Consider the following 25,723-nt stretch of genomic DNA (forward strand, 5'->3'; position numbering starts at 1 on the left):
TGTTTGTAGAGTTTTTAGAGGGGAGGTCAGAAACATGCAGACTCCACTAGGGCAGTGATGGCGAACCTATGACACGCGTGTCAGAGGTGATACGCGAACTCATTTTTTTGGTTGATTTTTCTTTGTTAAATGGCATTTAAATATATAAAATAAATACCAAAAATATAAATATTTGTTTTACTGTGGTTGCAAATATCAAAAAATATCTATATGTGACATGGCACCAGAGTTAAGTTAGGATTTTTCAAAATGCTGACACGCCGAGCTCAAAAGGTTCACCATCACTGCACTAGGGTGATACAGGCAACCTTCAAAGGGCAGGTTGATCCATCTGGACTTGATTGCCATTTGCTACCTATTGCTGCCAGTGCTTGAGGCATGGTCCCAGGGTACAAAGAAGAATTTCTCTTCTAAATAATTTTATATCATTGTAGGGGATGCTTAGGGTACAAACTTTGAACATTTATGATGTCACACTTACTAACCATGGGCAGGTTACTTAACTTCTCTAAGCCATAATGTTCTCAAATGTAAAATCTATTAAGAACAATGCCTGACCCAGCCAGCATGACTCAGTGGTTGAGCATCGGCCTATGAACCAGGAGGTCACGGTTCGATTCCCGGTCAGGGCATATGCCCGGATTGTGGGTTCGATCCCCAGTGTGGGACATTCAGGAGGCAGCTGATCAATAACTCTCTCTCATCATTAGTGTTTCTATCTCTCTCTCCCTCTCCCTTCCTCTCTAAAATCAATAAAAATATATTTAAGAAGAAGAACAATACCTGTATCACAGGGTTGTTGTAATGATTAAATTAATACATGATGTTAATCTGTGGTACAGTTCCCAGCACTTGATAAAAGGCATTTTGTGTAATGTATCTATTTATAACCTTATCGTTATGTGTAAGCCAGGTAAGCACATGATATTGGAGACTTTGTTTCTGCAATATTTTTATGACATTACTTCATCTTTTCCAGGTCCTCCCTGATCCAACCCCAGGGAGACCCATTCTCTCTGTTGCCTAATTATGTCATCTTGTGGGTCACTCCCACTGTTTTCTAGTATGTCCTTAGTTTTTGCCTTTAATCCAAAGCTGTTTGTGCTTTCTAAATCATTAGAGAACTACGGTTTTCTCTTTGGGGCTCCACTGCCCAAACCCTGACTCGGTAGTACTTCTTAGACTTTGCTAATACAAATTCTCTGAACGCTTGCCCAAGCTCTGGACACATCCTGCCAGCTCCTCCTTAACTGCATTATCACCTTTTCATCCCTCTGTCAACTTGCTATCCATGTAGCTTTTGGACTTGGATTATCTTTCTGAAACCCCAAGCTATCTGACAGGTGTGCTCTTTATCCAGTGTCACTCCTAACCTTTCAAGATCGACAATCCCAGTCCTAGGTCTACTTGGCACCCCCGACCTTATCAACATCTTCACTCCTCTGAACATGCCTCTCGCTAATCTCCAACTCTGAATCAGTCCACTTGCCCATTTTCTTTGCTTCTACTCTTAGGCTGATGGAGATTGCTGAAGAAAAGAATCAATTGTTTAATAATGATCTGTATTACACAAATTCATAATAGCACATCTTAGCCAGGCCTTTGAGGCTGCAATTTTTTCAATTATTTTATTCCCCATTGTATCTGTTCCAAACTTTTGGACTCTACTCAGCTCCCCTACCTTTTATTGCCAACAATTTATATTACCCACAATAGGACAATCTTGTATTTCCCTCAGAAAATAAAAATCTAGAAGGCATGCATTTTCCTGGCATTCCTTCCTCTACTTTCAAATTTAGTTAAATTTTCTGTTTCTTATCTCCTTCCTCACATCTCAGAGGTAATCTCTCCACCTAAGCTCTTTTACCCTGCTTATGCTTTTGTTCCTAATCCTTCTGCTCTCTCCAGCCTCACTTTATTAATCACCCTTTATTTTTTTCAAAAGCTTTAATCTTACCCATTAGTTTACTTCCTTCTCCTCACCCTCTAAACTTTCTCAGCTTTTCCTTAGTCACCCAAAGAAACTTCTCTTCTCTCTGCTTCTTCCTCAGTCCACCTGCCACCTTATCTTTCCTTCGTTTCATGACCAAACTTTTCGGAGAAAACGATTTGACTTTCTGTCTGTACCTCCTTGCGTCATTCTTCAGTTCCCTGCAGCTTGGCTTCAGCTTCAGTGACTCCACTGAGGTTGCTCTCTTCATGACTTGCTCATTTTAAATTCAGTGATATCCTGTCAGGTTCCCACACTGACCTCTTTGCAGCATTGACAATGATTGCCTTCTTTGGCCAGGTTCACTGTCCATCTCTAATCAGGCTTTCTTTGACTTTTCTTCCTCCTCTGTCCATCAAGCGCTGATGTTTCCTGGCATTTCACACTTCTTCTTCTCAGTTTCAACTCTCTTTAGTCTCACTCACTTCTCTGGATTCACTTATTTGCTTATTGTTTCCTGAATCTGTATTTCCAGCCCCAAACTTTACTATGGAGCTCCCAGCTGGCACCTCCAATGATCTACCAGACAGATTTACTTAGATGCTCTATAGGCATTGTGTCAGTCAAGATAGGCTAGGCCATGCAAAAAACTCCAAAATCATGGTGGCTTACAAAGATTGATTTCTTGCTCATATTACACATTCACTGTGATTCTGTAGCAGCTGTGACCCCATTGTCCTCCCTGCAGAACCTAGGCTGACAGAGAAACATCTGTCTGGAACATTGCCAGTCATTGTAGCAGAAGCGGGGGGGGGGGGGGGGGGGGGGGGGGTGTGTAGGGGAAGATACATGACAAGCCATATGCTGGCTCTTAAAGAGTCTGCCCAAAAGTAACACATTTCAGGCCACATTTTACTCTGCCAAAGCCAGTTATGTGGCCACTCCTGGGTTAGTTGGGTGGGGAAGTATAATCCTTCCCTAGGGAGGGGCACAGGAAGATTTGGCACCAGTGATACAATCTGCCACAGGCATTTCTATCAAAACACGTCTAAACCTTTTACTTACTGTTTTATCCTCATCCAAAACTTGTGCCACCCCCAATTTTTTTCTCTTGTGTTACTTGGCATAACTGTATATTAAGTCAGCCAAGCTAGAAATTTCAGAATTGTCTTTAAACTCATCTCCTTCTTTCCTGTCCCCCCATATCCAGTTAGTCAAATAGTCCTCTGTTCTGCCCTGAAGTCTCTCATCCCAGTTCTTTCTCTTGTGTGTTCTTTCTACCCTGGGCAGACCTCTTCTGTATTGCAGGAGACTCCTAGTGGTTTCCCTGTCTCCTTTCCTCCACAAATGCATCCTCCAGCTTCTCTCAGGTCTAGGTTTTAAGATACAAATCTTATCCTGCCACTCCACTGCTCAAAACTCTTCCGACCCACTGCCTACCAAATGTTCTCCTGTGCTGTTCAGTTAGCCAGAACATAACATTTTAGTCTCATCTTTCATCATGCCCTTATACACCTTCCATTTCCCTTATACATTGTGCATTTTTAGCCCTGACATGACCACATCCATCCAACAGCATCCCCCCCTTTTTGTCTATTAAAAAACTAGTGACCCAGTGCATGAATTCGTGCACATTGAAAGGAAATTAATTAGAAGGCAGGACTGGGTGAGATGGGCCAGACATGCCCTGGAGCCAACCTCCCGCGGTCCCTCCCCTTCGTCTGCGGAGTGAGCAGGGTTCCTCCGGCCAGTGGGGTCCCTCGGCCTGGCCTGTGGGGATCGGGCCGTAACAGCTCTCCAACACCCCACATGGGGTCCCGAAGTGTGAGAGGGCATTCTGCAAAGTTGCTGTGGTACAGGGTGTGGAACGCAATTGCAAGTGTGCAGTAAACCAGATTCGGGGCCAACAGTGCCCCAGCAACAACATAACCCACAGCCGAAGGTGGAATCATGTGGCCCCGAAAGGAATCTGGCTCCCTCCTCTCTGGTTTTAGGGTGCGTCACCTGAGAACTGCTGCTGCCAAGTCACTGCAGCTTGGCAGCTCCTGCGTTGAGCGTCTGCCCCCTGGTGGTCAGTGTATGTCATAGAGACCTGTCAGATGGTCAGACACTTAGCATATTAGCCTTTTATGTATATAGATTAAGGTATGATATAGAAACAGTAAAATTTGCCCTTTTTAATATACTGTTCTGCAAGTTTTGACAAATGCATGTAGTTGTATAACCATCACCTCAATAAAGATACTAGTATAGAACCGTCACACACACAAAAGTTTCTCATGTCCTTTCGTAGTCAACCCTTTCCCTTGCCTACAGTCCCTGGCAACCACTGATAAGTCCCTATAATTTTGGGGTTTTTTTACAGAATGTCGTATAAATGGATTCCCATAGCTTTTGAGCTGGGCTTCTTTTACTTAACCTAATGCACTTGAGATCCATCCAAGTTTTCGTGTGTATCGGTAGTTTGTTCCTTTCTATTGCTGAGTAGTATTTCATGATATGGATGAGCCACAGTTTGTTTATCCATTCCTGTACTGAGGGGATATTTGGAAAGTTTCCTGTTTTCATCCCAGGCCCCCTTTCAGCTGCTGCTTATCCTGTAAGGCATGACTCAACTATTTCCTCCCACCAGCTGTTCCCAGGGCCTTCCATAATGCCCTTTTCACATTGCTTTGCAGTTCATTGTATATAGTTTCCATGAAGGGCAGGAAGCCATGTTCATTAGTTCTCTCTGTGCCTCTGTCTTTCCTCCCAAACATTTGCTGCAGAGCCTTGCACATGGGTGCGCAAGCAGTAACTGTTGAAATGAACATGCCTGGATCCCCTTTTCCCCAGGGCACCACTTCTTTAGGCTCTCATCTCTGGAGTCCAAGAGATTTTTTTTAAAAATAGATTCTATGGCCCAATAAGTTTGGGAAATGCCATATACTCCATCTCCCTCTTTAAGATTACACCTTATTAAATAAAGGTTCTGAGAGGTCATGCAGTGGAAAAACCATTTAAATTTTGTTTAACTCCATATTTCGCAAATTTGTTTGACCATAACACACCCAAATGCATGCTGCAGAACTAATATCCCTAAAGATTATACTTTGGTAAACAGTGCTAGAACTATTTTAACTAAGTTGCATTTCCTCTTGTTCAGTTAAGACCTGAGTTCACATCTGAATTTGATGGAATGAGACTTTTCTGTACTCATAGATGTATTTGTATGCATTGGTGTATGATCCTCAGCTGAAGATAACCACAGGGAGAATGGAGCCAAATAAACTCCCATCGAATTTGTGCCTAGATGGCAAATAAAATTCCTCACATGGAGCCCTGCTGTACAGCAGAAGAGAATGAAAATTGTCCAAATAGCAAGATTTAATTTCTTTCCTTGTGAATGCATTTCTAAAGTTCTCCCTCTGCTTTTCTAGAAGTTTGATCCTAGAGTTTTGGCCATTGCAGAACTTTGGAATTTTTAAAGTGTAAGGTATTATTATTGGATTTTGTAGCTGATTAGATTGAGGCCCAACAATATGCTTTGTTCAAGGTATGGAGTTGCAACGCTAGCCCTAGATCTGAAACTCTGGCTTCCTGATCCCATTTCAGTGGACTCTTCCTGATAAGGCATCTGCCAGTGTCTTCTTTTATTGATCCCCTAAAAGTGTTAGTTTTATTGAGCCAGTTCAAAGATTTCTTCATCTTGCCATAGCCAGTTTGGCTCAGTGGATAGAACATCGGCTTGTGGACTGAAGGTACCCGGGTTCAATTCTGGTCAAGGGCATGTACCTCCATAGCAGGCTCAATCCTGGCCCTGGTTGGGGTGTGTGTGGGAGGCAATCAGTCGATGTCTCTTTCTCACATTGATGTTTCTCTCTCTGTCTCTCCTCCTCCCTTTCACTCTCTCTAAAAATCAATGGAAAAAATATTCTTGGGTGAGGATTAACAACAACAAATTGCTTCATCTTAACTTTTACTGCAAGTTGTGGATTTTTTAAAATTCCAAATAAGGAATAAAAGTGATTTTTCTCAGGAATCTTACCCATCTTTTTTTCTTGTCGTCCGTGAACATACCAATGTGTCATCTGTTAATAGGGGACAATCATTTAGCCCAAAGCCACTAATAAAATAATTACTTGTCTGGATTCCCCCAATGCAGTGGTTCTCTACCTCTGGCCCTTTAAATACAGTTCCTCATGTTGTGACCCAACCATATAATTATTTTCGTTGCTACTTCATAACTGTAATGTTGCTACTGTTATGAATCGTAAGGTAAATATCTGATATGCAGGATGGTCTTAGGCGACCCCTGTGAAAGGGTCGTTTGACCGCCAAACGGGCCGCGACCCACAGGTTGAGAACCGCTGCCCTAGAGACACCATGGAGTATATTTGTTTGAGAAAATACTTGTGGATGAAACGGTTGGGCTAAGGGAAAGTTATAGAAAGTTCAACATCTTGAATTAAACTGGTTTGCAAGAGCAACTTATAACTTGTTGCCAATTAACGTAAAAGACAAAAGTGGCCTGAGCTCAGGTTGGCCTATTGGTGACTAATTACACTTTTTTTTTGTAGGTGGGTAAAAGTGGCAATGTACCAGCGGGCACTACCGTGGATAGCACCATCACACATCCATCCGAGTTTGACTTTTACCTCTGCAGTCATGCAGGAATTCAGGTAATTGGAAGCTGGTCCAGATCTTTCACTTGATAGGGAGATGTTTGCGGACTCAGCAACTAGCTTGAGTAGACTTGTTATTATACACTGTGTATAACTTTGTTCATGCTTGTATCCTAGAACTGTTATCTTTTGGTCTAGGTATCTGCTTGTAGGTGTGCTACAAGGAGAATACTCGTGAGTTAAGGAGTAGATTTCAGTTCTTCTCTCAAGTAGTCAACCCATATCAGAAATTTATTCATCATAAAACTCTCTCTCCAGGGAACCAGTCGTCCTTCACATTACCAGGTCTTGTGGGATGACAACTGCTTCACTGCGGATGAGCTCCAGCTACTGACTTACCAGCTATGCCACACCTATGTGCGGTGCACACGCTCCGTCTCTATTCCAGCCCCTGCATATTATGCCCGGCTTGTAGCATTCAGAGCAAGGTATCATCTGGTGGATAAAGATCATGACAGGCAAGTTTCTCAGGCACAAGAAAATCTCTTTCTGTCTATGTTAGCAGCATGTTTTCAAAAAAAAATGAGCTGTGCCCTAGCCGGTTGGTTCAATGGATAGAGCATCGGCCCGTGGACTGAAGGGTCCTGAGACCAATTCTGGTCAAGGGCACGTACCTTGCTTGCAGGCTCAATCCCCGGCCCTGGTCGCGGCACCTTCGGGAGGCAACCAATCAATGTATTTCTCTCACTTTGTCTCTCCTCCTTCTTTCCTCTCTCTCTAAAAAAAAATTAATGGAAAAATATCCTCCGGTGAGGATTAACAAAAAGAAAAATTTTTAAATGAGCTGCTACAGAAAAATTTTTGGAGGAGTTAGTCTTCCTTTTAAGGTTTAAATAGCAAGCAGTGAATAAAATTGCATGTGCCTCTGAGAGTTTATAATGTGACTTTGGTCCAAGAAGTGCTCAGGCTGTTTATACTTACTTGTATGGTGTGTCTAAAGTCTGCCCAAGGAAAAGAATCTAATTTGAAGTTCCCTGTGGTTTTCCTATAGAGCCAAATGCATTTCAGTTCTGCTCAGGTCCTGGGCAGCCTCAGATGGTGGCCAGCACAGTATCCTGGCTCCAATCAGAAGCGTCACGGGCCTGTGGATTCCACTTCATACAAGGGAAAGACTTAACAGTCCACTTTGCTTTCATAGTTCACTGGAAGAATGCATTGGAGTGAACCTGGGGTTGTTTGTGGGAGAGGAGGTATATCATATCATTCTCACCCCCAAATAGGGATCTCAAGAGAATCAGACATTTTGACCTATTACTGAGCTACTATTAAATAGCTAAACAAGCTCCCTGCAGTAATTTTCTTTTTCCAAATGACCATCTGTGAAGTGTAGCAGTTTCTGGGCTCTTCCCCAAGTCTGATTCAGCTGCTAAATAGTACACATTCCACTGTAAATCTATTTCTGTAAGGGTTGAAAATATACTATTATAGAAAATGCCAAGCTCTGACTTTGTACCTTCCATTCTGTGATATACATTCATTCATTCAGCACATTCATGTGTGCCCAGCATTGTGCTAAGTACTAAAAATGCTAAGATGAGAAAGACATGTGTCCTGGGATTTTATGTTTCATTATGGGAGATAATACAGGTAAAGACAGAACTAACAATTCACCCAAAGCAGTACAGGCAAACGTGCAGTGGGACATCAGAGGAAAAGCTGTTGGAGAAGATTTCATAGCTGGATTGGTAGGATTTGGCTCTATAAAGAAGAGGAAAGGATTTTCCAGGCAGAGGGAACAATGGGCACAAAGAAGAGAGCAAGTGACATGTTTGGACAATAGCAAGTTTTCTTTGGCTGGAACATATGAAAGGGGACCAGCAGGCACGAAGCTGGAAAAGTACATTAGAGCAAGATTGTCTTTGTTAAATGTAAAAAGCTATTCCGGGGATAACTAGACAGTAATTAACAATTAACTGGGTGTGAGTAGGTGAGGAAAGTCAGAAGAAGGGTGGTGATTTACAGTTGACCAAGCCATTGATAGCACATGGTAGTATAAGAGGTTTGTTCAGAAGTTGTTATTGTTATCCTAAAAGACCAAAGTTCCAAAGAGCTGCTACCTGTGCAAGGTCATTTAGCTAGCGAGGGGGAAGACAAGAGGAGACTGGCGTCATAATAACATTTGCTGAATATCTACTATGTGCCAGGCACGACAGATTCGGAGGTGAGGAAGACAGACAAAGTTGCTGCTTTCTTGGAGTTTATGTCCCAGAGGGAAAAGAAATAATTATCCAATTGCTAATTTAATTTTAACTGTGTTTCTTTCAAATCAAAGAAAGTAGAGGGTTCTGTGGAACTATGTTCTAGGTAGCTCTGAGCTGAACAATTGTCTTTTGGGAAAATGACATTTGACTAAAGCCTAAAGGCTAGTAAGCATTGACCAGACATATTGGCCCAGAGAAGTCCTTATGGAGACACCATTAAGGATTTGAGTCTTTGAAGACATTATTTAATTGTTACAATAAATGAGTTGTATTGCATGTTTCAGTTAAGCGAACTGATGTGTAGAGAGAGATTACCAACTATTTAAAGAACCACAGCTCGGGCCTCAGATCTTGAATCTAATACTGTGAACATGTGAAGTTTGAAACATGGTCGCAGTATTAGATTTGAAACATGTGACGTTTGACAGGGTCCTTTGTTACACCTGTTTTTTTGTTTGTTTGCTTTATTCTCTTTACAGTGCAGAAGGCAGTCATGTGTCAGGACAGAGCAACGGCCGAGATCCTCAAGCCTTGGCTAAAGCTGTGCAAATCCACCATGATACCCAGCACACAATGTATTTTGCCTGAGAGAGTCTCAGAAGAACTCAACCAATTTGGCACCCCATGCAGCCTCAAAATGTTTCACACGCCTACCAGCATACTCGAGAGAGCCAAGTTGACTTCAGTTTGTCTTCTACCAGCAGCTCAGAATAGTTGCACCGAATAAATACTTCGCAGCACTGTCTGATGCATCAACAAAATTGAGCCATTTTTTAAACGTAATAGATACTCATAGATTGTCTTTTCTGATGCACTGGACTGCATTTTTACCTCAACATGCAAAGGCTGATCAGCCTGAACTTTCTAAAGGACTTTACGAGAAGGGTTTCTACGGAGTATTTTGTTAGCTGTGGTGCTCACCGCATCCCTCTAGTCTTGTAAGAGAAGATTGTTCCTTCTGTGTTCATCGAGTGGGATGTATGCATCAGTGGGAGAGAAAAACCAGTCTACTTCAGTTTAGCATAACTATGTAATTGTGTGGGCCCATAGACTTTTTAACGGAGATTTCCGATTTCGCCACTGTAAATGCCTTTAACGAGCAGTGATTTTTTTTTTTTTAAGTTTTAAGAGTTTTATTAGTTTCACTACTTTATCTTACTGATCTATACAGACTTGTGCTGGTGTAAGTACAGGCTGCTGCCAGGCAATTGCACTATATTTGGCTTCAGTTTCAAATAGGCAGTTCTCTTATCTTGGTGACTCTTGTGAATGTGTAACACAAGCAGATGTAATGCATGTCACAGTAACAGATAACACTGCCAGAGTAAAAAGTACCCATGTTCCCCCCCCCCTTTGGAAAAAATATTAGGTTTTAGTATTTTTCAAACTTTGCAAAAGTGCCCATTTTATGCTGCTGTCTGGTTTGTCAGATCTAAATGATTTTTAAACTTTTCTCACAAAAAGTTAACTTTGGCAATAAACATTTTTTTAAGGTCCTTCACTTTCCCCATCCCCACTGACAGTGAGTTTTTCTAGATGAAATTTTGGTATGATTTTATCAGCTATTTCTTATAGATCATAATCTGGCAATTCCTGAAATCATTCAGAAAATACAGATATTTCCATGCCTTTTTAAAGAATTATTTTTTATCTCTTTTATATCATAGTTGGTGTCCTGTCACTTTGTTTTAAAATAAGCTAGAACCAGGATGCTTCCTTATTGGATGGGCTTTGCCGATCATTAAGGTACACTGAGTGATGCTGCAACTTGCAAAAATGTACTAACATTTTAAAATTTTTTCCTGGGAATCAAGGTTACTTACACAGTTACTTGCAGTGCAAATTTTGTGCTGATCTTTCGACCTGAAATGTACTTGGTGAAGGTTTCCTTCCTTTGAGTCAAGTAAAACTGCATACAAAGATTTTTCTTAATAGATTCTGGATTCCATTCACAGGGAGACAGGATTCTTTTCTTGTTCAAAGGAGGTTGATCTAAAGCAAGCGTCAGTTACAAAGTAGGGGAAAATGTATTTTGTATTTAGTGTAGATAATACTTTGTGAATGGACAACAGTTACATAGAGTCTTGGTAGTTCCAGCCAGTGTTGCCCAGCCCAGATTTCACTGACTTGTAATTCTCTATCCTGGAACCTCAGGAGTGAGAGCTGGAAAAGGGGATAAAAGGCCCAGAGCCACACTCCACATGGATGAGGAAGGTGCTGGGGAAGAGGTAGATACAATGTGGTAAAATGAATTTGCCACTTCAGTCTGGAAACACTGGATCTGATAGTGAAGGGTGTTTGCTTGAACTCATTAGCCGGTCCAAATCTTTTAAACTAGCCTTCTCAAAATCCCAGCAATATAAAGCCCTGTTTTTCTTCAGTCTTTTAAACAAGCTTGTAAATACTTTGAAGTTTACATTTCTATGTGCTGTCGGTCGATCAAGTGGCACTGTTTGCTGGGACTGGCCTCTGAGACTTGTATAATGTATATTAAGTCCTGTAGCTCATTAAGATTGGTGTAGACATCTTTATTCTCTGCATACAGTGAGATGAAAGCAAACTCTGTAATTGAGGCACAACATAGTGACAAGATGGGAGATGCTAATTTCTTAAGATTTTTCTTTTTTTGCAAATACCTCACTTGGATGCTACAAATCAGGACATGTTGGTGAGGGACTGGCTACTGCTTTTATCCACACTTGATCAGGGAGAGCACAGAATATACCCTTCAGCATGGCCACCCGGGACCCAAGAGAAGGGAAACCAAACTTTTTAAGAGGAGGACGCTGGAATCCAGGATGTAAAGAACTCTTGGTGGCTGGCTGGCTGGCCAGCAGGCACCACACCTGCACTTGAGTGCCTCGGGCATGCTTGTTAACGCACAGAAGAAGCGTCATTCTCACCATCTCCTGGCATGAATGGAACAGGGAGCAAGGCAGAGTGCCTGGAAGCCCTGATTCACTTGCCTGCAGTTGGGCTATATACGCTCAACCTTGAACTCTGCAGTTTGTATGACCTCAGTCAGTCCTAACACACCGGGGCAAATGAGTGTGGTGGTGGAGGAAAAGCCGGGAGGCCTATTTTTATAGGAAACCAGTACCTTTAATGGTGCAATACTGTCATTTTGGATGAAAGGAAAGAAATATGGAAGAACTGGGATTATTGGGGGGGGGGGGGGAAACTTGCTGAGGGTTGAATCTTTAAGAAGCAATCACTGCAGAATCAGAGTTGCAGCAATACTATATTGCACGCAAGTCTGAATGCATAGTTTTAATTAGGCTTGACAATTTGAATTTGTAACCCTCTGGACTGACTGAATTGTTATGCATGTGTCAATCAATGGGAGGTGTGCATTCTCTAGAAGTAGGGTGCTTAGTGTTTTTTTTTCAAATGCAGCCTGTTTAGGCCCTGTCCTGTAGTGTGAAAGATTTAAATGTAGCAATGCTAACGAGTAACAATTTGGGGACAAGGTGTGGGGGACATTAAGAGTGGTGAAGATCCAAATGCTGAACCAGTTATGTTTTGTTGCTGTTAGTTGTTGAACCCTGAGCGATTTATAAAGAGAACTAGCTGGCTTAATGCAGCTAGTTCTAGGCAGGCAGAACATATTCATTTTTACTGTAAATTCTATTTGCTGCTTCCAAAGGTGATGATTTACAAGCAGACATATACTATATGGTCTGTATTTTAGGATCTGGTGCCCAGCCTATATCAAAGCTTAGCTATCTGGCTCAGCTACCTACCCTTCCTATGGGAACCGGTAATCCACTGTTTAACAAGGTTCGCCCTCCCCACCCTGCCCTAGCGACCCTTTGTGGATGTGCTGTAAGATTTTCTTGCTCAATAGCAAGGTGGTAACTCCGCTTTCATTTTAAGAAAGTGGAGGCTGAGGGCATTGTATCAATATGGCTTCAACGCCAAGAATTTTTCCTGGTAAAATTAAAGGGAAGATCTTGTTATTGATCAACCATTTCCTTATCCCTTGCTATTGACATATACGAGCTCTTTCTATGTCTAGTGGCTGAAAATGTTTGCATTTGTTCATTTGACTAATGGTGTAATTTTTGTTTCTGTACTGTTAAGCCTGTAATGTTTTAAAATGTATTTTATTAAATTTGGACTGGATGTATGTCTCTAGCAATACGAGGTACTTTCTAAACTATTAAGGTAGGGGTAATGGCCCCATGTTGAGATAAGATGATGGTTATTTAAAAAAAATTTTTTTTGGCTTGCAGGGATATTTTGTGTGTATGTGTCCAAAAAAGAATAAATTGGCATTCTTGTGCCAAAAGTTGTTTTTCTTGTTAATTGTCTAATAAATATGGCGTGTACTGTTATGATAATACACATGGTTGCTTTTTGAAAACAATTTCCTCAATTTAAGAAATTTGAGAAAGAAGAACAGTGGGGAAACTTTGTGTTTTTAACTTCTGGGTCTCCTGTTTAGAAATTGTTATTTGGGAACTTTAGAAGAACTTACCACAACATTTCGCATATGAAAACTTTTACAAGGTTCATCAGGTTACTGGGTACAACTCTTAATGGGAAGACCTATTTATGTGATTTTTTTTTTTTTTTTTTTTTTTTTTAGAAAAATCTGCAGTCTCCAGAGGGCAATATAGTCACATACTTTGTAAGACTGACTTCTCTAGAGGAGCTGCCCAAATTCATCCATCCTGAGGCTCTCCAATCTAATGTCTTTTATTTTTTTAAAATATACTTTTATTGATTTCAGAGAGGAAGAGAGAAGGAGAGAGAAATAGAAACATCAATGATGAGAGAGAACCATTGATTGGCTCTCTTCTGCCCACACACCCCCACTGGGGATCGAGCTCACAACCCAGGCATGTGCTCCCAACCGGAATCAAACCCAGGACCCTTCAGTCCACAGGCCGATGCTCTATCCACTGAGCCAAACCGGCTAGGGCTAATGTCTTTTAAAAGAATTCTCACCAGCAAAGGCCTCTGGCTAAGTCATGGCAGGGATAACACAGAGATTTGCACGTATTTGTAGTTTACCAGAGGAGCAAATCCTGCGTACACTTGCCGGAAGCCGGTCCATCCTTGCTGCTTGACACAGTCGCTGCAGGATAGAAACATCTGCACAGCATATGTTTCAAGGGACCTGGTGTATATAGCATTGGAATGGAGATAAGAAACGTCCTAACCTTTGTAATAGAAATTGACAGGATTAAAATCAACTGGTATAAATACGTATGTAACAAAACAATAAACAGCAGAACTTCGCTGGAGATCCAGACCAGAACTTGGCTGGAGATCCTGGCTGGAGATCCTGGCTAGGCTGCTGATCAACTGAACACTGTCTCTGTGTCCTTCCTTCTTCGCCGACTCCGTCTACGCCTTTGGGAACCCCTGGACCTGCTGGGGTTGGACCCTGGCATCTGGCGCCCGAACAGGGTTCCCTTAGGTAAGTCCCCCCGTACTTGGGACGGATAGGACTGCACCGTAGGGTGCTGCAAACCCCCCCCCCCCCCATAGAGAATAAGTAGGGTAAGTGGGTAGTTAGTACAGAACTTAGATTGACAAGATGGGTCATACTGAGTCTAAAGAAAAAAGACTCTGTATTAATCTTTTAACGCATATGCTTGCTAGCAGAGGAGTTAAGGTTACTCCCAGTCAGACAGAAAGTTTTATAGAAGACGTATGTGAATGGCTTCCTGAGGATGGAACTGTTAATTTAGAAACTTGGACTAAAGTAGGAGAGCAATTAAAGAACTATTACAGCTACCATGGATCTGAGAAGGTCCCGGCAGTTACCTTTTCTCTCTGGAATTCAATTTGTGAAACCTTGGCACCAGAGGCAAAAACGGTTGAACTTTCTCAAAATTTAAATAGTCCCTCGGCTCCACCCAGAGAGGATACATCATCATTGTCTCCAGCTCAATCTAAAAGCAATTTAGCTATGCCTAGTGATCGGGAGGAGAATAAATATCATAAACATGACCATTGGTCCTTTCCAGTCAGTAGAGAGGAGAATGGCCCTCCCATTCAAAACAGGCTCCCCAAATTAGAAAGGAAGCCTAAACCAGGTCCTGTGGCTCCTATGAGCTCCATGTCTAAATTTCAAAGGGCCATAAGAGAAGCTGAAGCTAATGGAGATCTTGAATTCTCACTCTGCTTCCCAGTTACATATGAGAATGAGTCTGGTGGGAATAGAAACCCCACCTTGGAGCCTATACCTTACAAAGTACTTAAAGAATTAAAATTGGCCTGCTCTGAATATGGACCTCTAGCTCCTTACACACAAACCTTGGTAGAAACCCTAGCCAGTAAATGGATGACTCCTTATGATTGGTCACAGGTTTGTAAATCCTGTCTCTCAGGAGGCGATTACTTATTATGGAAAACTGAATATGAAGATCTTGCTAAGAAAGCTGTAGCCACTCGCGAAAAAACCAGAAAAGGAATAACCCTAGACATGATATTAGGAGAAGGTGATTTTAACACGGCTGAGGAGCAAATGAATATGCCCACAGAGGCACTTACCAAAGTAACCAGTTGTGCAGTAAGTGCCTGGAAATCCCTACCTTATACAGCAGGAGAAACAACCACCCTTACAGAGGTTAAACAGAAGGTCGAGGAACCATATCAGGATTTCCTTTCTCGCCTCATACAGGCAGTCAAGAGAGTAATCAATAACAAAGAGGCAGCCGATATCCTAATCAAACAACTGGCTTTTGAAAATGCTAATAATACCTGTCAGGCTTTATTAAGGCCGATTCGCAGAACAGGAACTATAAATGATTTTATAAAACAGTGTGCTGATGTAAGTCCAGCATTTATACAGGGTGTAGCTATAGCTGCAGCTCTCAAAGGGGAGACATACCCTCAATATGTACAGGGTATAGGACAAGCCAGCAATAATACAGGTAATAAAAGAAATATGAACTGCTACTCTTGTGGCTTATCTGGGCACTTTAGCAGAGAATGCCCAAATAAAAATAATAATACTCAGGCCAGATGGCAAGCTCCTCGACAGCCTGGAAATACATTAGGGAATAATATTAATCCTCCAAAAACCGTTTGTCCCCGATGTCAGAAAGGATTCCATTGGGCAAAGGAATGTAGATCAAAATACCATAAAAATGGTCGGCCTTTAAACTCTACAAATAGCTCCCAAGGAGGTTATATCCCATCACCTCAATCGGGAAACTTGAGAAGGGGCCAGCCCCAGGCCCCTGCAATAATAGGGGCATCAACCTTCAACCCCTTTGCAAATTTCGATCAGTCAGTGACCTCTTCAGGGCAACCCCAGGCAGTGCAGGATTGGACCTCCACTCAACCACCCATGCAGTACTAACCCCAGACTCGCCAGTAACAGCCATTCCTACAGGAGTGTCTGGGCCACTGCCTGAGGGAACTGTAGGTTTAATATTAGGACGGAGCTCCACCTCATTACAGGGGATCTTAGTCATCCCAGGAGTTGTTGATGCAGACTACACAGGAGAAATACAGATTTTACTTTCCCCACCCACCACAACTATACAGATTCAGCCCAACCAGAGAATTGCCCAATTAATCCTGTTACCAATACATAAAATAGGGACAGCTGTTACCCAGGAAGCTAGAGGGGCCGGAGGCTTTGGATCTAGTGATGCAGCATTTTGGATACAAGAAATCCATGCTACTAGACCTACAAAAATTTTACAAATTCAGGGAAAACCAATTGAAGGTCTATTGGATACAGGAGCAGATGTTTCCTGCATAGCAGAGAAGGATTGGCTCTCTTCATGGCCCACGCACACCACCTCCACTTCCCTAGTAGGACTAGGCAAGGCATCTAATGTAAAAAAGAGTTCTCAGATTCTAACTTGGACTGATGAAGATCAACATTCAGGAACATTCTGTCCCTATGTAATTACGACTATCCCCTTTACATTATGGGGAAGAGATATCTTGTCTCAAATGGGAGTTGTATTATATAGCCCCAGTGATAGAGTAACATCACAGATGCTAGACATGAGATTTAATCCAGGAAAGGGATTAGGAAAGGAAAGTAATACCTCACACTCCTCGACAGGATCTGTAATTGGGGCCATTGCCCTTAGGACTGCTGATCCCATAGTCTGGAAATCGTCACAACCAGTATGGGTTGAGCAATGGCCCTTAACATCTGAGAAAATATCAGCAGCCCGACAATTAATTGATCAGCAATTAGCAGAGGGACATATAGAGCCATCAAATAGTCCCTGGAACACACCCATATTTGTAATAAGAAAGAAATCAGGCAAGTGGAGACTTTTGCAAGATCTAAGAGCCATAAATGCCACCATGGAAGATATGGGCTCCTTACAACCTGGATTGCCCTCCCCTGTGGCAATTCCACAGGAGTATTGTGTTGTTGTTATTGACTTACAGGATTGTTTTTTCACTATACCTCTTCACCCAGCTGATTGTCAAAGATTCGCATTCAGCATACCATCAGAAAACTTTAAACAGCCTTATCAGAGATACCAATGGAAGGTTCTCCCACAAGGGATGAAAAATAGTCCTACATTATGTCAAAAGTTTGTAGATCAGGCATTGCAAGTTATTAGAAAGAAATTTTCAGATCTATATCTTATTCATTATATGGATGATATTTTACTAGCTCATAAAGATCGGGCTACTTTACAGGAAATTCTTACTCAGACCATCCTTGCTTTAGAAGAACATGGTCTAAAAATAGCCCCAGAAAAGATTCAGACTGAACCTTCTTTTTCATACTTAGGCAGAATATTACATACCTCTACTATCACCCATCAGCCTCTACAATTAAGAAAAGATCATTTAAACACATTGAATGATTATCAGAAACTATTAGGTGATATCAACTGGGTCAGGCCATATCTAAAAATAACCACTCTTGACTTAAAACCTCTATATGACATTTTAAAGGGAGATTCTAACCCTAAGTCTCCCCGACAATTAACTGTAGAAGGAGAAAAGGCTATAGCAAAAATAGAACAGGCCATCAATAAACAGCAACTACAGTATCTAGATTATTCCAAATCTTGGGCCTTAATTATTCTAGCCACTAAATATACTCCTACAGGATGCTTGTGGCAGGAAGGACCATTAGAATGGATACATTTACCTGTCACTCCTAGGAAGATTGTACCACCCTATCCCTCCCTAGTGGCCACTCTCATTATCAAAGATAGACGACGCAGTATCGAACTCTTTGGAAGAGAAGTTACTGAGATAATAATACCTTATAAAAGAGAACAATTAGACACACTATTATAATTTGAAGAAGAGTGGCAAATAGCTATAGGTAACTTCCCAGGACAAATTTTACATCATTTGCCAAGATCACCTATATTGCAATTTCTCTCCCTACATCCGTTTATATTTCCTATTAAATGTTCAAAAGAGCCATTATCACCTCCTGCCTCCTTAGTATTCACAGATGGTTCCTCTAATGGTAGGGCAGTAACAATCATTGACTCAATAACCCACGTTCAACAAACTCTAGAGACGTCAGCTCAGAGAACAGAGCTTTTGGCAGTTATTTATGCTTTTGAACAATTGCAACAGGTTCCCTTTAACTTGTACACTGACTCTCAATATATAGTTAAATTATTTCCTCATATTGAGACCGCCTCTCTCCCACAAGGAAGAACAGCCATTTTCTCTTTGTTAACTCAGCTACAAACTTGCATTCACAAACGAGAAAAGGCTTTCTATATTGGACATATTAGAGCTCATTCCTGCCTACCAGGACCCTTAAGCGAAGGAAATTATCAGGCGGATTTACTAACTCGCCCAGTAGTTTGTACAGCTCTAGAAGAAGCCCGGCGGTCTCATGCCATTCACCATCAAAATGCTTCTGCTCTCCGTCTATATTATCGCATATCTAGAGAAGCTGCTCGAAGTATTATGCGTGACTGCGGCCATTGTCCTACTCATTTTCCTAGCCCTGCTACTGGAGTTAATCCAAGAGGACTTAGACCCTGTGACTTATGGCAGATGGATATTACTCATGTCCCATCTTTTGGCAAACTTTGCTATGTGCATGTTTGTATTGATACCTTTTCTCATGTTATCCTTGCTTCTGCACGTACAGGAGAAGCCTTTAAAGATGTAAGTCAACATCTATTCCAATGCTTTTCCTACCTAGGAATACCAAGGGCACTTAAAACTGACAATGGGCCTGCCTATACCTCTAGAGCTTTTAAAAACTTATGCTCTACATTTGGCATCGCACATACTACAGGAATACCCTACAATCCTCAAGGCCAAGCAATAGTAGAAAGGGCTCACCAAACTTTAAAAACACAAATTAAAAAATTACAAGAAAATGAGTTTAAATATTCCTCTCCTCATCATGTTCTACAACATGCTCAATTTGTAATTAATATACTAAATGTAGATTCTGAGGGAAATTCCCCGATGTACAGGCATTGGAACCCTGATCTAACTAAACCTAAAGCCCTCGTCAAATGGAGAGACTTGCTTACAGGAGCCTGGAAGGGACCTGATGTACTTTTAACCCAGGGGAGAGGATATGCTTGTATATTTCCACAGGACACAGACTCACCTGTGTGGATTCCAGACCATCTAGTCTGACCTTATGTCTCACCGCCCGCCATCTCTGCCTCATCATAGCACACCTGACCAGTGCCCGTCTGCAGCAGATGTGCAGACCTGAGCTGGAACAATCTGTCCATTGGGAGGATCACATGTGCCTCCGTTTTGTCTTTCCACATGTCCCAGCTTTGCCCCACATCTCCTTTCCTTTTTCCTTTTTTTAAAATCTAACTACTTGTTTGCTGGTTCTTTGGCCTTTCTCCTTCTTTCCTGAACACAGCCTTTTCTAGAATCTCCCTACCCTACTGTTCCAGGAAGGGCATCTCCCTTTTATGCCGTGACTAGGGGTGTTTGGTATATGCCCCATACATGGAGTTGTCTTGGGCCAAGAGCCTGACATCCTGGGCTGAGAAAGCCCTGTTCCAGGACTCTCCTTTGTCCTGTATTGGCCCCTCTTACCCTTGTGTCAAGAAGGACCCTCTTCTTACAATCCAATTGCCCATAGCTGTTGCCTGAGCTCTCTGTTCATGCTGAGGTTGAAGCCGCATGGTGGCTGGTACCATGGATCTGTCTCTGGCCCAATGGCGTAAGCTGGGCCCTCTCTAGAGAAGAAACCTGAGTTCCCTATGATCAATGCCAGAGCCCTGCCAGCAGGCAAGGGGATCCCAAGGCAGTTGCTGGGCATGGAGGCCAGAGGGACATAGGCTATCAAGGAGACAAAACTGAACCTCACATCACCCTACTTGGCCCAGAGATGGCTGGTAGTCAACGACGGGTAAGACTCCACAGGGTGGGGCAACCTAAGACAGGCACAGTCGGGGGCCAGTAGGAGAAAACTTGGGGTGCAACAAAGGTGGGGCACAGACCCCCCTTCCCCAATGGTGCAGGGGCTTGAACACTCGGCCCTTCTGAGGAAGGTCTCCTGTCCCCATGGCTGCTTCCTGCTTCCCATGCCCAGCTCAGATCGGGACCCAGGTAAAGACAGAGACTGGCTGACAGCAGCTGCCCTCTCACTGCAACAGGACTTGTTTCCCATTTCTACCTTGGACCACAGGGAAAGGGGCAGCTGAAGGAAAGGGCTGTGTCAGGATGCTGCATTCTTCCCTTTCTTCTCCCTCTTTTTTCTAAACACTTCCATGCCTTGTAGTTCTTTTGCTTTCTCTTCTTTTTCTACTACCCTCCATTTTCCATATCAGCTGGATCCAGAGGGCACAGCTTACTTCTCCTCAGACATCGACACCACCATCAACCACGGCCCTGATGGACTCTTTGATGCAGCCCTTCAACTTGCTGACGCTTCGGGAAGCCTGTCGCCAGTGACGCCGCCCGCTAGCCAGACCAACAAAGACAATCAAACCAACAACTTGAGGACAGCTGAAATCCCTTGACTGAAGAGGCTGGCAACCTTCTACAGGAATGGGGCTCCTTGTGCACTCCATCCACTATGTTTATGGTTATGCTCACTGTCATTGCTTGCCAGTCTTCTTCTGAGTTTTAAACGGCCCAATCTGAGAGGTGGCCACTGATTTGCATGTGCTATCATTTAAAAAATAAAAAAGGGGGAATTTGCCAGAAGCCGGTCCATCCTTGCTGCTTGACACAGTCGCTGCAGGATAGAAACATCTGCACAGCATATGTTTCAAGGGACCTGGTGTATATAGCATACTGTTCTTAATATGTTTGCTCCCCTTAGCGCTGTGTGTTTTAACCAAGGTCACCTCTCTGAGAAAGGTTGTTTCCCCAGGTAGGAATTTTTCCCTGAAGTCAGGGAGGGGATGAAACTCCTTAACTAAGTGCCAGGCGGGTAGTTAATCACTACAAACAATCATGCTTAAGCTACATAATCTTTACTCCCTGGAATGGAGATAAGAAACGCCCTAACCTTTGTAATAGAAATTGACAGGATTAAAATCAACTGGTATAAATACGGATGTAACAAAACAATAAACAGCAGAACTTCGCTGGAGATCCAGACCAGAACTTGGCTGGAGATCCTGGCTGGAGATCCTGGCTAGGCTGCTGATCAACTGAACACTGTCTCTGTGTCCTTCCTTCTTCGCCGACTCCGTCTACGCCTTTGGGAACCCCTGGACCTGCTGGGGTTGGACCCTGGCATACACTAACTTTACTACAGATAATTATCTTTTCCGTCAGCGCAATACCCCCCTTTCCATATTTATCTATTACTAAATATCTTTCATGAACCCAAGATATGCCAAGTTCTGTCTAGGTGCTGGGAACAGAGAAGAGTAAAAACAATTCTTCAAAGAGTTCATTCTAATATGCCATGGGTTAGGGGCGTAGGCATTGACACTAACATTATCTGAGTGCCTAGGATACACCAGTCACCTTATACTGACATCTGTAATCCCAGTAACATTCCTTTGAGGTTGATAGAGATATTCCCATTCTAAAGAGGAGTTAGCTTCAAAGAAGTTAAGGAACACACGGTTACTGAGTGGCAAAGCTAGTATTCGAAGCCAGACCTGTCTAACTTCATTATACCTGCTATTGAGCATGCAATTACAGGAATTTAGGAAAGGGAAATAACTTTTGCCATGGGGAGTCAGAAAGGCTGATGGTGAATTTTAGGATAGATCATGAAGCAGGAGTTTGCCAGATGGACAACAGGATACTAGACACACGTTCCTTGCAGTAGATTATATTAGCTATAATTTTTGTTTACCCAAATGCTTTCCCTTTCTCCTTTGGGTGATGGAATTCCTTTCTTATGGAAACTTATGGTATTTTGTGTGTTTCAGGTGAGTCCATATGGCCTTCCTCCTTTTTCATTCCTCACCATTTCTGTTATGTTCATGTCCATCCTTGAGTCAGTCACTGGGGATGTGTTACACCAGCCAAAAATGGCCATGTGCCCACTCCTGGGGGGTGGAAAGTGAGACTGATCAGTACCATTACAAGGCATGTGCCTCCTCTATTTTTGTCCATCTCTCTCTCTTTTTTTTTAATATATTTTATTGACTTTTTACAGAGAGGAAGGGAGAGAGATAGTCATAAACATCGATCAGCTGCCTCCTGCACATCTCCCACTGGGGATGTGCCCGTAACCCAGGTACATGCCCTTGACCGGAATCGAACCTGGGACCTTTCAGTCCGCAGGCCGACGCTCTATCCACTGAGCCAAACCGGTTTCGGCTTTTCTCCATCTCTTGACTCTGATTTCCTCTATGCTGACTTTATTCTCCAGAAGCTGGTGGTAAATCCTTAAGGAGGAACGGGGCAAAATCAGAAAAGCTAACAACTGTATTACCAATTGTTTGTACAAGTTGAACAAACATTTCCGGAGCTACTATTTTGTGCTAGGAAATAAAAATGAAAGACCCAAGTTCTGCCCATTGAAAGATTCACTTGTAAACTTGGGGGCCACACATGTAACAATGTAGCTTTGAAGGTTAAATGCTATGAGGATGTATACACGGAAACATGGGGACCACTTAGAGAGTTTCCTAATCCAGCCGAGGGGATCAAGGAGGACTACTGAGGGGAAGTGATGAAGAGCTATCTCATAAAGAAGAAACGAGTTTTATAAACGAACAAGGTGAAAGAAGGTATTCCAGGAATTCTCATCATGGGCAAAGGCACAAAGGGAAAAAACCCCAAAAAGCATGACTTGTTTGGACGAATTACAAGTAACTTCAGCTCTATTAGATTTTGAGGGATGAGAGAGGCTTTGAAAGTGATAAGGTTGGACTACAGAGGCAAGCTCTAGGTCCTGACAGGACAGGACTTGAATGACATTCCAAGGAGTTTAGAGTTTATCCTGTAGGTGCAGGGGAATCGCCGTCTGGTTCATGTTAGTTATGCTGGCAGTAGTGTGATGGGTAGGTTGAAGCTGAAGTTCTGCTGAAAGGAGTTCTATTAAAATAGCCCAGTTATTCAGTGTAGATAAGCCACAAGTGGAGCATCAAGTTCCAGGGTCAGGGTGCCCTCCAGAGTGGGCTTTATGCCCTTGGGATTTCCAGCTCTCCTATGGGCTCAGTTACAGATTTTCTGTAAACAGTTGCCTGAAGGAGAACACCCACAGTTCTCTGGGAATGAACAATAATCTGTAGAACTGGGAAGTATTAAAAAATTAACATTTCTTCCAGAGAAAACAAGTCCATGGAGGCCAAGTTCTGCTAAAAGGTGTACAGCATAGTGGTGATGTTGTCAGCAGTTAGACAGACATGAGCAGAGCAATGATGATGGGCCAGCCCAGAAAAGCAGCAAAAGCAGATCAGGGACACCAAGACTGACCTCAAGACCAGCAGCATTGAAGAATGACACCCTGCCCTGGCACTGACCAATCAATCAGTGGAGACCTAGGCCCTGGAAGGACACCCCTGAAAAACTGCTAAATATTCTATTGAGATCTTCCCCTGGGACCTCCCCTAAAATCTCCACCCTAAAACCCTTAGGACAGAGGACCCAGCGCGCTCTCCCTCCTGGAAGCACACTAATACCTTTCCCTTTTCTTTTCCTTTTTTCTTCCCCCTTCTTTCCCCCCTGCCCCCATGTGCATTACCATTACCTTCCTCACTCCCAAGCTCCAAGGGCCCATCCTTTGCCTCTATAGCTTGTTTCATCCGCTCATTTCTTCTACGAATTACTTCTTCTACCTCTGTGATTTGATAAATAAATGTTCTCTTATTAAAAAAATAATAAAATAAAATAGCCCAAGCCAAAGAAGATGAAGCTTGAACTTGAACAGTGATAGTGCAGTTGGAAAAAAGGAACAAACACAGAAATATTCAGAAAGTAGAAAAAGCAGAACTTGGTGAAAGTGGATATGGAAAGTGAGGGGAATAAGGTAGATGTATTAGGAGGGGGGTCTCAGGTGTTGGCTTGGGTAGGTGGAAAAATAATAATGCCATTGAGCACATGAACACAAAATAAGGAGAAGAAAGAGGAGGAGGAGGAGGAGGAGGAGGAAGATTTGTGATTTGTGGGAAGGAGGAAGAACGTAAGTTTAGTTTTGAACAAACTGCATTTGAGGGTGGTGCATGTGTACTGGAGAGAGATTGGAAGACATCAATATGCTGGTAGTGATTAAAATCATTTCAATGTATGGTCAGCTATTATGAATAATGTTGCTATGAACATGAACATACAAATATCTCTTTGAGACCCTGCTTTCAATTCTTCTGGCTATATACCCAGAAATGGAATTGCTGGATAATATGTTAATTCTGTGTTTAATTTTTCGAGGAACCTCTATACTGTTTTCCATAGTGGCTGCACCATTTTACATTTCCACCAACAGTGCACAAGGGTTCTAATTTCTCAATATCCTCACTAGGGACACTGGTTATTTCCTATTTTTTGATCATAGCCATCCTAATGGATATGAAGTAGTATCTGATTGTATTTTGACTTGCATTAGTGATGATTAATGATGTAGAGCATCTTTTCATGTACTTAGTGGTCATTTATGTATTTTCTCTGGAGAAATGTCTATTCTCTGGAGAAATATCTATTCTAGTTTGCCCGTTTTTTCAGTTGTGTCCTTTAATTTTTGAAGGACAATTTTGATAGGTAATGTAGTTTGTTTTCTTTTGTCTTTCAGCTATGCAGATTGTCTTTTAGCTTGCATTGTTCTGTTGGGAATTCACCTATCAGTTCCTTGACTGGATAGATTGCTGATAAAACATTACTTCTAGATGTGTCTTGCAGGTGTTTCTGGAAGAGATTAGCATTTTGATTTGAATCAGTAAACTAAATAAAGAGATCTACCCTGCCAATGTGAGCAGGCATCACCCGATCAATCCATAGAGGGCCCAAATAGAACAAAAAGGCAAAGGAAAAGCAAACTTCCTCTCTTCTTGAGCTAGGACATCCTTCAGACATCAGAGGTCCTGACTCTCAGGCCTCCGGATTCCAGAAACATTAGCAGCCTCCTATTCTTAGGACTTTGGACTCAGACTGGTTCTCTAGCTTACAGATAGCATAGTGTACTACTTTTTGGCCTCCGTAACTGCATGAGCCCAATCCTATAATAAATCTCCTTTTCTCTCTCTCTCCCTCTTGCTGTATCCCATTGATTCTGTTTCTCCGGAGAACACTTTACTAAAATAGAAGGTAATTGCCCTTTTCCCTTTGGCTGCTTTTAGTATCTTCTCTTTGTTTTTGATTTCCAACACTTTTACTGTGATAGGCCTAAGTATCTTTGTATTTGTCCCCCTTAGGACTTGGTCTTAACAATCTTTGTAAAACCAGCACACAGTGTCTGACATGTAGTAGGTGCTCTTTAATCTGTGCTAAACAGAAATTCATAGCTTCCCACAGATATTTAAGGAAGCAATGCTTGAATTCCCCTCCACCCTACACTTTGGTCTTTCAATTATCCTATTCTGAATTCCAGTCTCTGTGATTTTTTTCTTTGACCCTGCTCCTGG

General features: G+C 42.4%; 1 protein-coding gene across 3 annotated transcripts in view; it reads left to right on the top strand.

Moving 5' to 3' along the window:
• AGO4 (argonaute RISC component 4) overlaps positions 1-13,138 on the top strand; it is a 33,030-nt gene extending 19,892 nt beyond the window's left edge. For 2 of the 3 annotated variants that reach the window (XM_036349075.1, XM_036349072.1), the window contains 4 exons: positions 6,490-6,591; positions 6,853-7,052; positions 7,586-7,784; positions 9,275-13,138. In XM_036349075.1, coding sequence (XP_036204968.1) covers positions 6,490-6,591; positions 6,853-7,052; positions 7,586-7,784; positions 9,275-9,334 — 561 coding nt within the window. In that variant the 3' untranslated portion in view covers positions 9,335-13,138. The remainder of the gene's footprint in view (positions 1-6,489; positions 6,592-6,852; positions 7,053-7,585; positions 7,785-9,274) is intronic. The other variant, XM_036349074.1, reaches the window with a different exon arrangement.
• Positions 13,139-25,723: the final 12,585 nt, after the last annotated feature.

The sequence above is a fragment of the Myotis myotis genome, unplaced genomic scaffold, assembly GCF_014108235.1.
Source record: "Myotis myotis isolate mMyoMyo1 unplaced genomic scaffold, mMyoMyo1.p scaffold_m19_p_2, whole genome shotgun sequence".
NCBI lineage: Eukaryota > Metazoa > Chordata > Mammalia > Chiroptera > Vespertilionidae > Myotis > Myotis myotis.